This window comes from Spermophilus citellus, assembly GCF_964194105.1.
Source record: "Spermophilus citellus genome assembly, chromosome: 2".
Lineage (NCBI taxonomy): Eukaryota > Metazoa > Chordata > Mammalia > Rodentia > Sciuridae > Spermophilus > Spermophilus citellus.
Genome location: NC_138183.1, coordinates 245,172,111 through 245,187,156, shown reverse-complemented (window position 1 = coordinate 245,187,156; position 15,046 = coordinate 245,172,111). Strand labels below are relative to the sequence as shown.

Here is a 15,046-nt window from a genome sequence, read left to right as displayed (position 1 = left end):
AAGTCAAGGTCAACAGACCTCTCATCAAATCCAGTGACCAACACTCAGACCTTGCCTAGCTCAACCTCTCAAGTTCATCTCTCCTTTTAACTCCATTTTCATTACAGTCTACCTAATGTTCTTTCTACCTTATGAACTGATCTTCTCCAGCTCCTGAGCTGGTTCCTCCATCTTCTGCTGACCTTTGTATTTTATCTTCCCCTTCCATCTGGCCAAAAGCATGATTCTTGGCTTCTATGTCTTTCCTAACTACCTCACTCACGAGGGATCCCATTCATTCCCTTAGTTTTATACACTGTCTCCACAGTGATGATATGTCAGCTTTTGTGTTCAATTCAACCTATCAGTTGTGTGTCGGACTTTTTGGACAGTCAATTACGAACTCATCATATCCTCCTGGGCACTTAATACACATCACAAACAGAACCGATTCAAAACAGAACTCTTCTTGATTCCAACTCTGGGTATGTTCACCTACCAAAACTCCATAATTCCACCTCACCTACTTTAGTCTTCCCCATTGAAGACAGCTTTAATTTCTGTTAGCCCTAAAACATATAAAGTCCATTTAGCAAAAGATCAATTACACACTGGAGAAAAGAAGTACTTAGCAAAACATGCGAAAGTCACATCTTTTGTACATAATATAAAAAGATTTCCAAAAAATTAATAGGAAAGAGACAAAATATGATAGAAAGTAGCAGGCACACGAGATCATAATATATAGAAGAAGGAAACTAAATGCCCAGTAAATGTGTTGTCTCACTATTTTTCAGGGATTATATGTTAATATAAAATTATACATCAGTTTACTCTCAGCTAGGCATAAATCTATAAGATAAAATAATTATCCAGTACTAGTGAAAAGGAGGACAATGAGTTGTACATATTGCTAGTTAGATGATTTGTTTTAGCATTTTTAAAAAACATTTTAAAAAGAATCCTTTATTAATTAAAATACAAATTGTCCTTTGGCTTAAAAGTCTTATTTCAGATATTTTGTCTCAAAAATAAAAAGAGCATTAATTGTGAGATTTGTAAGCAGATATTAATTCAGCATTATATAGTCTAAAGCAACCTGAATGAAAGAAAAAATAAGCAATATAATTATATATAACTACTACTACAAATAAAGAGCATGATAATATAGATTGGATAATTTTTTAAAAAATAGTATGATATTTGATTATAAATATTTTTTAGATAATTCAATTCTTCTTGCATCAGTATCAAACTTACACAGGATATTACTCTATTTGGTCGGGCTTCATTTGAAGTGTTTGACATGATGAACAAAATAACTTCAATGAAAAATGAGACAAAATGATTCAAAATAACAACTTATAATTTAATCTACGAATTTGTAACACAATGCCAAATATGTGAAACTCATTATTCATTAAATGGATGGATCAATAAATCAACCATCATTTCTTGGATTTCCCAGTTTGCTGGTAAACTCTGAGACAAGAAGATAGGACAAAGTCCATAAATATCAGTGTCTTACAAGTTATAAACTTCAACACCTTCTCAAATTGTTCATGTACCATAAGAATTGGGTGGAGACAGTTCATTAGGATTTTCCATAAGATTCTTTTTGGAGAAAGCCCTTACTGGGAATATTTTTAAAAGCAATACAAGTGAATGAAGCAAAGCCAAGAGAGGATAGAAATTATTTGCTACAAGCATCATTTGTACAATAAAAGTGAAATTCATGTCTTGTTGAGTCAGAAGTGTAAATTCAATTTCAGGTGTGGTTAAGTTGACTTCCATTTTCTGAATTTCTCCTGTGTGGCCTTCAGCTAAATTCTTAGGCTATCTTATCTCATGGCCTCCTAATAGCTACGATTTCTACTCATAATTTAAATTCACATATTTTATGAAAAACAAAGTCATAGTTCACATATGTAGTGATGATCATTTTTTATTTGACAATTTTTGTAATGCTGCTGTTGGCTAAAGTCAAGAAGAATATTTCTGTGCTGCAAAAATAAATCTGACTCATCTTCCTTCCTACTAGGTTGTCTGAAATGAGATTTTAGGAAGAAAACATGAAATAGTGCTTATAATAGCTCCTTTCCTTAAACCTCATAAAACGATGAAATAGGAAGAAGAAAGAGAAATAATTTTTAAGGAATGACTTTGGAGTAGTGATAGTAGAAGTTACAAATCCATGAATTCATAAAGAAATACATTGATTCATCCATACCTAGAACACACTAAAGACATTTATGATTAGGACAGAAAAGCCTCAGTCCAAGTTTCCATGATTGGTGCCATGAGAGAAGGATTGAGTTTCATCAGCTCATGTTTTCCTGAGTTCCTGAATGAAGCTCTGATTCCTTGGAGATTTGAGGTTAAGTTTTGATGCTCTCAGAATTACCTTCATTAGGAGGTATTCCTGATTCCATAGAACTGGGAAGTGAAGAAATTTCCTGCAAAACAAAACATTTGTCTCTAAGAATAGGATCACCATCTCCTCCTGCCATCTCTTCCTGTTACCATTAAATCATCACTAATAATATTCATCCAACTTATTACTATTTGGATAAAGATGATGTGCACAGTCTTCAGAACAAACATCAGAAGAAAATGAAAAAATATATATTTTTATTTTAAAGTTAGGATACCTAAAATCTAGGGAAAATATGTGATTTTTTCCTACAAAAATCATATAGCTAGAAAGTCACAAGTTAAAATGAAATAATTAAAATTAACTCCAGCTGCATAAAAAAGCATCCTCTTATATATTAAATACGTTGTTTCCTTTTGCATTTTCACATTTGAGTTCTTTTCTGTATTTCATTCCGTCTCCAACATTGATGCAATGTCTAACTCCAGGAACCCCAAGAAACATTGCCACATCAAAGTTTCTTTCCAATTCTTCCAGAAATAACTTCAACCCTAGACAGCAATCTGCAGACCAGGCAATTTATTCGTCATTTAAACAAACCCACCTCTCTTGAATTACAGCAGTTTCCTTTGCACCACATGGCTGAGAGGGAGATAGTTATGCACAATTCCAGCAAAGTGAAGATGAGCATTAGAGACACCAAGCCCTAGGGGAGATGGTACCTCACATCAAACACAATGGAAACATCCTCAGGAAAAATCTGTCAGCAGGAAACCAGACCACAGTCTCCCTCCCACAAAATGCAACAAAGTTAATCCCAAATTAGATTTAAGACACAAACTCTGTAGAAAGGCTGCACTCTTAATTCAGCAGCAAGGGAACATTTTCCCTGGAGAGAGAAAAGTGAACAATTTGTATATAAATTCAAGTGAACTAGTCATGGGAGAGGGATCACAGAGGCAAAATTCTAACACTATTGCTAACATTGCTCAGTTAGAAAAGAACTAAACTAAGGAAATGAGTAGGTAATTTAAGAAAATGGAGAAAAGTGATCCCTTCTCTGTTTTATCAATAGCACCTCATAGCTGTTTGGGCATTTACTTTATCCTTAGAAACTAAAGCAAAAAGCTGGTATAAACACAAAGTAAACATTGTTGGTTTGCTAGTGATCTTTCTATATCACTGAGGCACTTAGAAGAAATACAATTACAAACTTTTCTGGAGGGAAAGTGCCACTAAATCCACACACACAAAAAAATGTCAAACTCAGGTAAATATAAATTTAGATAATTAAAAATTATCTAATAATTTTTATTAGATAATTAAAATTTAATAATTTAATAAATTATTTATTAAATTATTAAATTTAATAAATTTAATAAAGAAAAGGCAGACAGATTTCCATGATGCCAGAAAACAGGAGGATCAGGGATGGATAAATAATAATTTGGCAATCACTGGGCTGCACTCAACACACTTGAAGGACAATATTAATTTCTAAGTTGACTTCAAAGAGGTATAATACCTAAAACACAGACCAAAAAAATCATGTGGCAGCCTATTAAAGAGCTTCTTTTTCAAAACATCATAACTCGGAAACTCAGAAGTGAAGTCAATCAAAACTTTTCAGACTTCAGAGAAAGTTGTATGTCTCCCAAGTTTGCTTTATTAAGCAAAAATACATGAGATAGATTTTTTTTTAAAAAATAGCATAATAGAATTCATTGTAATGTCAATAATAATATAACATGATGTGCTAAGTATTGCCTTCATTGCTTTTCAAATATTATTTCATTCTTTCACTAACCCTATGGTTACTATGATTTTCCTCATTTTAAGAGTGAGAAAATTAAAATACCAACCTTATTTAATTTTCCCTTCATTACAGCACTCATAGGCAGCAAAGACAAATTTAAACCAAGGTAGCATAATATATGACATATTGTTTTCTGTACATTTTGAAATGTTTAAATTATCTTCTATGAATAGACATAGTTTTAATTGCCTACATTTGATGAGGAACCCAGGTAATTGCATAAATCTGGAGACTGGGAAGATTGACAACTCCTTAAGGCCTGGTTATTTAGTACTAGATGTATTAAGAGAAAAACGATCCCAACTAAGGCAATTGTAGCACTGGCGATGTTCATTCCAAAACTGTTTTGCATCTAAGAAAGAAAAAGAACTTTCCATTAATATATGTGGCCCTCTTTTATCCCCTGGCAATAAATCATTTCTACAAATATTGACTGATTGACACACAACAATATTCTAGATGCAGGACAGACATGGATGAACAAAACCCACCACCACCCATGGAGCTTCTGGGCTAGGAATAAAGATAAAGGAAACGATAAACCTACTAATAGGTAATATATACAGTATTTTGAAGCAATGAAGTACTTTGGGTTAATAAAATTATGTAGGGAGAATCTGAAAATCCAAAAAAAAAAAAAAAAGGAGTGGAGGTTTGTGATATTAAATGGGAATAAATGACACGTGAGGAGAGGACCAAAGAACTTATGTTACTCCAGATGTCTGAGAAGATGCATAGGGAAATGTCCGAACAGTCAGAAACACTCGTTCACAGCCCCAAGGCCATGGTGCTCCAGGGAAGCCAGGTGACCAAGCCCATTGGAGGCAAACAGAGAAGATTAGGAAACCAAGACAGAAAATAATGGAGAGCCAATCACACAGGGCCCGGTAGGTCCTAAAAGGATTTTGGTTCTAACTTTGAGAAAAATGCAATGCTACTAGAGGATTTTGAGTGAAGGGGTCATAGATTTATTGCTAAAGGGCTCAGTCTATCATGGTTGATAGTAAAGACAGGGTCATGAACAGACTCTGTGAGCCCCGTGAGGAGACAGGTTGGTAGATGGGATGTAGGGTCCTCAGTAGAGAGAAGAACAAAGCTCAAACTCCAACCCAGCTTGGAGGCAGAGCCCACAGGGCTTGCTGACATACTGGATTCAGGATTGTGACAGAAAAGCCAGGTAAAGTTTCAGGCCTTTCATCTAGTAACTGGGAAAGATGGAGCTCCCGTTGGCTAACATGTAGAAGACTACATAGAGGTGGATTCGGGAGGAAGATGCAGAATTGGGCTTTGGACCTTTTTGATATCTAAGTAGAAGAAGGCAGATATGCCAAACTGATGCTCAGGAGAAAAGTCTAGTATGGAAATATTTGCCTTGGGGTTGTGGGGTATAGAGATGTTATTTGAAGTCATGAGAAAGGATGAGATCACCAGAGGACAGAGTATAGGTTGAGAAGAGCAGGTGGCAAGGAACCACACACTGAGGACCCTAACACCCAAAGATCAGGCACAAGAAAAGGAATCAGGAAAGGAGATGAGAAGGAGAACCCAGAAGATAGGAGGAAACCAGCCAGTCAAGGTGGAGGAGAGGCCAAGGGAAGAAATTCCTGGAGGAAGAATGAGTGGCCAGCTGTGCTAACCATTGTCATCATTAAGTCAGATGAGGACTGAGGATTGCCTGTTGTTTTAGCAATGTGGAGGTTTTCAGTTACAGAGGTGTGGTAGGGAAGAAAGTAGTCTTACTAAATTAAAGTAGGTTTGGGTCAAACTGTGTGTGTTTGTATGTGTATGTGTGTATATTTACTTAAAATATATATATATACATATACATATGTATATATATACATATGTATATGTATATATATATATATACACACACATATATACATTTTTAAGTAACTAGATGCTCATATACTGATTTAGAAAGATCTGTTAGAGAGACAGAAACAGGAGTGATACATTTCTGTGAGGAAAAACTAAAGGAATATAACACTCAGGTAGAAGAATAAGCTTTAAAGGAAATCAGAGAGTTCACCTATGCCAAGAGGCTCGAATAAGAAAATTATCGATGCAGATCTACTCCACAGAGTAGGTGTTGTAGTGGGGTCTGAAAGCTCTCTTTTGATGGCTTCTGTTTTCTCAGATTCTCAGAACAGAGAGCAAGGACATCAACAGAGAGTGGAGTTGTAAGAAAAGGGACTGGTGTTTGAAGATGAATATTGTTATGGCTTAGATTTGAAGTGTCCCCCAAAAGTTCATGTGTGAGACAATGCAAGAAGGCTTAGAGGTGAACTGATGGGGTTATGAGAGTCTTAACCCAATCAGTGAATTAATCCCCTGAGAGGGATTAACTGGGTGGTAAGTAAAGGCTGATGGTTGTGGATGTAGGCGGTGGGTCATTGGAAGCTTGCCTTTGGAATATATATTTTCTATCTGGTGAGTGGAGTCTCTCTCTCTCTCCGCTTCCTGATAATATCCTGAGCTACTCTCTTCCACCACACTCTTCTGCCATGATGTTCTGCCTTACCTCTAGCCCTGAGGAATGGAGCCAGCTACCTTTGGACTGAGACCTGAAACTGTGAACCCCCAAATAAGTCTTTTCCTCCTCTAATTGTTTTTTGTCAGGTCTTTTGGTCACAGCAGCAAAAAGGCTGCCTAAAACAAATATAACAGTAAAATAGTCATCGAGGGAGGAGGAAAAGTGAATGCATGGAATAGGAATGTGGAATATAAATGGCTGGGGGACTCATTGAGGCCACATAATAGACAGCATCATTTAATCAGTGACTAAAGGAATGGAATTTCTCACTCTCCGTTTCAGCAAATCCTATCCTCAAAATAATTAGAATTGGTTAAACCAAATTCACAAAAACCAAGATGCATTTTCATGAAATATTTTGTAACCATCCCAGATAGACATGTCCACAATTTATATGACTTTCTGAAACCCTCTATCTGAATGCTCTAAGAAAAGAACATTAATTTTCTGGTACATTAAATGACTCAGTGTGATTCGCCAACCTCTATCTTTCCACTGTTTGTAGATCATTTATTTTCAGTCTTGTATTCATAGAGAAAGAACTGCCACTTACCAGCATTCTTGTGGATTTTCTCCCTGCTACAACAGTCAAGGATCCTGAACTAATAAACTGAAAATGGGAAGTAAAGGAGATAGAGAATATTAAGTCTCAACCATGTGCTTCTTGGCCTTCTCTGAATTAGTGGACACCTAGCGTTAGTTACACAAACCTCAATTCTAAACTCACACGCTAGAACCAAAATTACACTTGATGTTGCTCATTATTTTATACAACTAAAATTTTAAAGTAGTTTGTATTTTAAGCAAGCTTATCCTCTTTTCATTTTGTTTTATGTCTGGCTTTGAACAAGTTTTTGTGATTATAGACACTTTAAAAACATATATACATTTAGTTAATTCAATAGAATTATAGTTATGTTTATGTTTATATTAAGTATATGAAATTATATATGATTTCTCATATTTCTACTCAGGCTGCAGATAAATGTCTGAATTATTGGACTAGATATTCCAAGAGATATTTTATAAATCTAAGTGTCTTTATCTATGTACCCTATAGTTTTTAAATCTTTAATAATAATCCTATTTCTGTGAAACTAATTTTGATACACTGAATTCTCACAATAGTTATGTTTTCTTAACTTTTATCGTTTTTAACTCCTCAGTCTCACCACCCTTCACCAAATCATTCCTGTGGATTGAAAGAAAAGTTGCCAAAACCATGGAGAGAAATCTTGCTTCTTAAAATTCAGCTATTGGATTCCAACTGAACATGCAGGAACCATCTATGGATTCTGCTTCAGATAAAGAAGCAGAAGTTATCACAGGACCCTCCTCAGCCCCTCTGTAAGAGCATATGCTCTGTGTCCCCATCCCTGCTCTCTCTCATACTTGTCCCGTCACCTTGATCAAATCTCTGCCAAATCACTCCCCACCTGTTTCTTCTTCTGCAAAATGGAGGTGTGTGCATCCCCATTGTTGAGATCACCTACCTGATAGCAGTGTGGAGATAAAATAAAATGATACATAAAAAGGACTTAAGTATTTGCCCAGCACACAGAAAACATCCAAATTGTCAATGATATCTAAAGTTTTTATATACATTTTTGCATTTAATTCCAGAGATCCAGAGAGGGTCCTCATGCTATTTTTACCATCCTGGTGAGGAAACTGAAGGGCAAGAGCTCATGTCTTTTCTGATATCACACTGTTCATCAAGATGAGCCAGAGAGAGATGAGAAAATAGAAAGGATCATGTGGTCAGTACATGACAGGGCATGGACACATTGGGGTGAAGACCAGGCTGTGGCTGTAGGTAAGAGCAGGCACAGAGGGCACATCATAGACCTTAGACTGTGCTCTGCAGTAGTATGGACCAGAGAGAAGCTTCCAGCAATTGTCAGTTTTGAGTCTTAGTGTCGATGATGTTAAAATTAGAAAAAAAAAAACAACAAACACTATCCTCACTGAAACACTGCAATCAGTATTCTCTTTTTCTACAGTACAGTATGGAAATCCACCATTTAGGTAGTCAGGATTTATTATGCAAAATATATTTAGAAAAATTCAGAGCTTAACTAGCATCAAAATAATATTATCTAAAAATTTCTGGAATGCTAAACCCAAATTACATGTTTTGGACTGTACCCAGAAACAGTATATAATATTTTCTCAGAATATGAACTCTGATTTTGATCAAGAAATAGCCAGATTAAGAGCAATCTTCTTTTTCTGTGGTTGTTGTTGTTTTTAGCAATTTCATTTTAAAGGAGAGCTAAAGTTTGGAGATTTGGGGAGAAAAAAAAAGGAATGAAATATTCATTTTTAGAAGTTTTTTTCCCTTCATTTGCCAATAACTGTCCTATTCACAACTTTCAATTAAATATCTCCATCTTACATTTTATAATAGCTGCTTTATTTTTTAAGTTCAGTTCAGAACTGGACATAGGTAACTTGTCAAAGATCTAGCACTAGGGATAAACAAGCAAATAATAATGATATTAGTAATAGTAAGTAGTAGCAATGGCTGATTAAGAGTTTCTATTAGCCACTTTAAAAAATGAATCTCAGGCAAACAATAATCAAATAACAAAGATGAACGAGTAAATTCCAAAGATCACCTAGGCCCCCATCTATGGATTCTGACTGAACATGTAGGAACCATCTATGGATGGGGTTTTTGTTTGTTTGTTTGTTTTTCTGAATACATTTTGACCCAGATAAGGGAAATGGCTCTTCTGATTTTCCAACAGTGATCCAAAGAAAAATTTCTTATCTCCCAAGCCTGGACTCCCAGCTGAACCACAGGGCAATACTCATTCATCAGTACTCATTTTTCATTGGATTCTGTTAGTATCCATAAATTTAACCTCTAGATACTAAGTTCCTGTTTGGGACTTAAATGTGCTTAGCAAATATGATTTCTTGAATCAGAAAGAAAGGGACTTCTTTTCACCTTGCTTATGTCAAAAACTAATTTAAAGCCACAGTATGTAGCCTTCAAACGACCTTCAAATGACCTACAAACAACACTTTCATAACCAAACATAACCAGCCTCTTAATTCAAAATATAGACTATGAACTTGATGGAGCTCATGCTTCTAGCTGTTGCATCTAAGAAATGATCAATGAATAGCCAGTGGGAAAGGGATACTCACAAGCACAGCGCCATATAGTGGATACCCTGTGTAGAACGTGAAAAAAAAGAAGTGCCTGAAGAAGTGGGTCAGGAACTCTGAGGATCCCAGGAAAACGCCCAAAGCCAGAATCACCACTCCATTCAGGATCTGCACCGCCTCCAGGAAGAAAAGCAAAAGACAAAACACCATTTTAGCTTCCTTCAGAAAGGAGAGATCATGGCTTCCAGTGGTTAAAATATGAAGCCTAATTGCTAGCGATGAACATTTTTTCATATATTTGTTGATTGATTGTACATCCTCTTCTGAGAAGTGTCTCCTCAGGTCCTTGGCCCATTTATTGATTGGGTTGTTTTTTTTTTTTTTTTGGTGCTTAGCTTTTTGAGTTCTTTATATACCCTGGAGATTAGTACTCTATCTGATGTGTGAGGGGTAAAGATGTGCTCCCAAGCTGTAGGCTCTCTATTCACCTCACAGATTTTTCCATTTGCTGAGAAGAAATTTAGTTCTGAGTCCATCCCATTTATTGATTCTTGATTTTAATTCTTGTGCCAAAGGAGTCTGATTAAGGAAGTTGGGGCCTAATCCCAATATGGAAAGCAGTATGGAGATTCCTTGGAAATCTGGGAATGGAACAACCATTTGACCCAGCTATCCCTCCCCTCAGTCTATACCCAAAGGACTTAAAAACAGCATACTACGGGGACACAGCCACATCAATGTTTATAGCAGCACAATTCACAATAGCTAAACTGTGGAACCAACCTAGATGCCCTTCAGTGGATGAATGGATTAAAAAAAATGAGGCATATATACACAATGGGATATTTACTCAGCAATAAAAGAGAATAAAATCATGGCATTTGCAGGTAAATGGATGGAATTAGAGAAGATAATGCTAAGTGAAGTTAGCCAATCCCCAAAAAACAAATGCTGAATGTTTTCTCTGATATAAGGAGGCTGATTCATAGTGGGGTAGGGAGGGGGAGTGTGGGAGGAATAGACAAACTCTAGAGAGGTCAGAGGGGTGGGAGGGGAAGGGAGGGGGCATGGGGTTAGAAATGATGGTGGAATGTGATGATCATTATTATCCAAAGTACATGTGTGAAGACATGAATTGGTGTGAATACACTTTGTATACAACCAGAGATATGAAAAACTGTGCTGTATATATGTAATAAGAATTGTAATGCATTGCACTTTCATATAAATAAAAAAATATGAAGCCTAAATAAGCTGGGCAAGAGCATCTCCTAGGAGGTTCTTGTTCCTCTCTATCCCCATCAATTCCAGTGGCAAGACTTCATCGTCATCTGTCCACCTCCCCCCCCCTTTTCTATTCATTCTCACAAGGTCTAACTCAAATAAAGGAGCAGAAGAACAACGCAGATGTGCTGGAAAGACAAGAGTCCCAATACCTTCCCAGCAAGCTTTGGGGTCACAAGGTGAAGGAGGCAGACAGATGTTAAGCAGTATTCTGCTCGGCCTTTCTCTCAACGCAGTTTTCTTAATTCAAAATATAGACTATGAACTTGATGGAGCTCAGCCTCAGACCTGCGGGTCAGAAGGCACAAAGCAAGAATGAAGGGCTGGGGAGTCCTTCCCCCATGGTTGGACAGGCTGCTTTCTGCCATGAGAGAAGGCCTCTCCATGGCTGCTTCTCAGGTTGGACTTGTCTCAGACTTTTCTTCATCGTTGACTTAGTGATGAATAACTCAGAAATTCCTCCTGCTGGCCCTACACAAAGGTTTCCACATGACGATTATTTTTCTTTCCTTTTAATTTCTAAACTAAGGCTGACTTACCCCAAGGGCCTGCAGTACTCCCTTCTGGTGATCCTGTGATCCCTCCATGAGCTGGTAAGCAGAATTATTCACACACTCTGGTTTGGCCTGGCCGCCCAGGGTGCTGCCCGCAGAGACCCTTGGTGGCTCTGCCTTGTTCCCTTCTTCAGAGGCCATTTGGGGTTGTTTACGGCTGTCATGGAAAAGAAATCCAAAAGCTTAAAGTTTTCCCCTTTTCCACGTGCTAATAATATTTTTGGTGTGTTGGAAGAGTTCTACTCTGTCCACACACCAAAATGATGGACCACAGATGGAGCAAGAGGGCAGAAGACAGAGTTGACACGATGCTCTGCTCTGTCCCACCCTTCTGAGGGCCATTTCCACGCCAGAAACGTGTTTCTCTGCAAGCTTCACCCAGCAGTCTGCTCTTCTGCCAGACTGAGTCTCACCCCGTGCCACGCTCTCACGATGCCCCTGGAGTCCTGGCCGTCTGAATGAAGCCCCCCTCTTGCTTACTCTCAGACTCCCCAGCTTCCTTCTCTGGCCCCTTAATCAGGCTGAGCTTCAGTTTCTAGAATACTTGTCTGAGTCTCACTTGCCTCTCATCACTGGGTGACAGTGCCTAGCCCAAGTCTATCATGTGGTTGGCACGCAGCTAATACACAGTTCCCAAACAAACTTTGGTCCAGTATGACATAGCTGTGCCTCACAGATGACACTAGAAAACATGTCTGCAAACTGGATCCTCTCACACTGCGAACCCCAGGCCACTCTGGAGAGAGGAAATCTAAGCACGTTCGTGCGTTTAACTTTTCTAAACCGTCAGAGAGAATTTTCAGTCTTCAGGTAAAGCAAGTTATGTTCTGTAACTTTTGGTCAATTTAATGTTAAAAAATCAGAGAAATAGAAGTTTCCTAGGAATTTTCCAATTTTCCCTATCCAGCTCTGAATGTAGCAGAAGTTGGTCTAAGTGCTTTGTTCATGTTAAATAATTTAGTTCTCACCATTTCCATTTGAGTGGTTACTATTGTTAAGACCCTTTCTTTCTTACAGGGGAGGAAGCTGAAGAACAGAGAGGTTAAGTAAGTTTCCCAAGGCCACCAGCCAGTGATTTCATGAGCTAGGGATCATAGCCTGGGACTCTGGCTCTAGTTATCATTATACATATCATTCCTTGGAGTTTATGCTGAAATTCACTCACAAAACCCATACAACCCTCAGAAACATGCAAACCATTTCTTGCTATCAAGACTGGCAGCCATTTGGAATTAACATGCATAAGAGGTAGAGGTAGGGGTGTGTGTGTATGTGTGTGTGTGTGTGTGTGTGTATCCGTGCCCACATTTCCCAAAGAAATAGCTGCATGTCTCCATTATTTTTTTTTTATCATAGCACCAGAGTAACATTCGCACTCTAAGTAGAAGCCATCCTTATGGATGAATATTTCCACAACTCCATAAAACAATAGAGAAACACTTTATAGACATCCCAAGGAGGTCACTGGGAGGCAGTAGACCAGAAAAAAAGGGGAATTTCTACCAAGAAGGAACATACAGGTATTACCTGGGGGGGCTTCAGGCTTTGGCAGACTTCTTTCCACCCAAGTCCATCTTCTGGAGAGTAGGAGACACTCAGGAATGATCCCCACAGTGTCTGTTCCAGAAAACAGCAGCCTCTTCCTCCTCAGGCTTAACGGATCTTTCCCTTATGCAACACTTCACTAGAGCCAGTGAAAATGTGTCCCTGGCTGATTGGAAGGTGTGCTAACCACATGTGCATTTATGGCCTCTCTGACCATCAGCTTCCCCAAGGCTGAGCAATAAGTAGGAAAGTAACTGTCCAGGAGTAACTGTCTTCTGGCTTTGAGATGTTGCTTAACCCATTGTTGGAGCAGAGATGATATCTCGGTCAATGGGAAGGGGTTGTAGAATAGAAGAGTAGAACTGGTAGAGTTGTGTAGTAAGAAAAGATAAGAACAGGAGTAAAAGGGAGGAGGGACAGTGGTCACTGAGACACTTAGACTCTATCAGCTGCCAGCAAAGGTACCAGGTACTTTACATGCATGACCCTGTTCAGTTCTCACAGGTTTTGAAAGGTGAATTACTTTGTCCAATATCGTAAATTAACAATGCTAATTTAGTGTAGATGCATTCAATGATTACTGTGTACACGTTACTGTTTACTTATATAAACTCCTGCTAGCCTCACTGTAGCCCATGACCTAGGTACTTCCATTAATTCAATATGATGGAAGACAAATCTATGGCATAGAAATGTTAGCCAGATGTCCTCTCATTTAATGAATTATCCTAGTCCACTTTCTGCTGCTGTAACACAATACCACTGTCAGGGAAATGTGTAGATAACAGACGTTTACTTGGCTCATGGTTCTAGAGGCTGGGAAGCCCAAGGCCATGGCACAGGCTTCTGGCCAGGGCCTTCATACTGCATCATCACATGGTGGCGGGCCAGTAAGCACCACAGGACAGACAGGATGCAGGCCACACTTCATCCTTGTATCAGGAACCCATGCCCATGAGGACTAACACACCACAGTGATATTAACCCCTGCCCCAAATCCTGGGCAGCCTGGGTAGAGACCTCCTCAGGCCTTGCACAACTCACTCCCATGGCTTTCCTAGGCTCAGCCCATGCAGTCCTGGGGTCAGCCAGTACGGCTCTCTGTGGTATCTGCACCCCTGCAACAAGTCTCTGCCTGGGCACCAAGCTGTCCGCAGCACTGTTTGAGATCTAGATGGAGAAAGCCATGTTCCCCCCAGCTCTTAAATTTTGCATACCTGCAGAATGATTACCTTGTGGATGCTGCCCGGGTTTGCAGCTGGTTGGTACCTTTGGGCCCACCTGAGCACTGGCTGCGGCAGCTGAGAAGGGCTATGCGAGAATGCTGGGAGCAGTGTCCCAAGGAGGTCAGGGCAGGCAGCCTGTGGAAGGCCTCCTAGAACTTGATCTGCGACGGGGAGAGGCAGATTTGAAGATCTCTGAAATTCCTCCCATTATCTTGATGACCCCTCTTCCTATACTTATGTAAAACACTTGCTTGGCTCTCCTAAACAGACCTATTCTTTCTTCACAGGGACAGCCTGTGAATTTTCCGACTTCCTTTCTGCTTCTTTTTGAATTATAAATCCCATCTCTGAGCGATTCCCCCCCCCCCATCTTACATTTCCCTACGTGCAGTTAGAGTGGACACATGGAAGCCAGAATGTTTTGCTGCTTAAATATTTCTTTTCCCAGGTATTGTACTTCATTGCTCTTAAGTTCCTCATTCCAAAAAGGCCCAGGACGTGGACATCATTCTGCCGTGTGCTTTGCAGCTGTGTCACAAGAATGACCTTTACTCCAGTTTCCAGTCCCTTGATCTTCCTCACCTCTGTCTGAGCCCTCATCAAAAGGGCCTT

General features: G+C 38.8%; 1 protein-coding gene across 1 annotated transcript; it reads right to left on the bottom strand.

The window, feature by feature from the left end:
* Positions 1-2,357: 2,357 nt before the first annotated feature.
* MS4A3 (membrane spanning 4-domains A3) lies at positions 2,358-13,279 on the bottom strand (the record flags this gene model as incomplete). Its single annotated transcript, XM_081281807.1, has 7 exons — positions 13,191-13,279; positions 11,649-11,820; positions 9,865-10,002; positions 7,259-7,315; positions 4,363-4,521; positions 2,958-3,059; positions 2,358-2,435 (listed from the first exon to the last, which is right to left on the bottom strand). The coding sequence occupies exons 2-7, from the start codon at positions 11,802-11,804 to the stop codon at positions 2,358-2,360; spliced, it is 690 nt and encodes a 229-aa protein (XP_081137933.1). The 5' UTR covers positions 11,805-11,820; positions 13,191-13,279.
* Between the last annotated feature and the right edge of the window lie 1,767 nt (positions 13,280-15,046).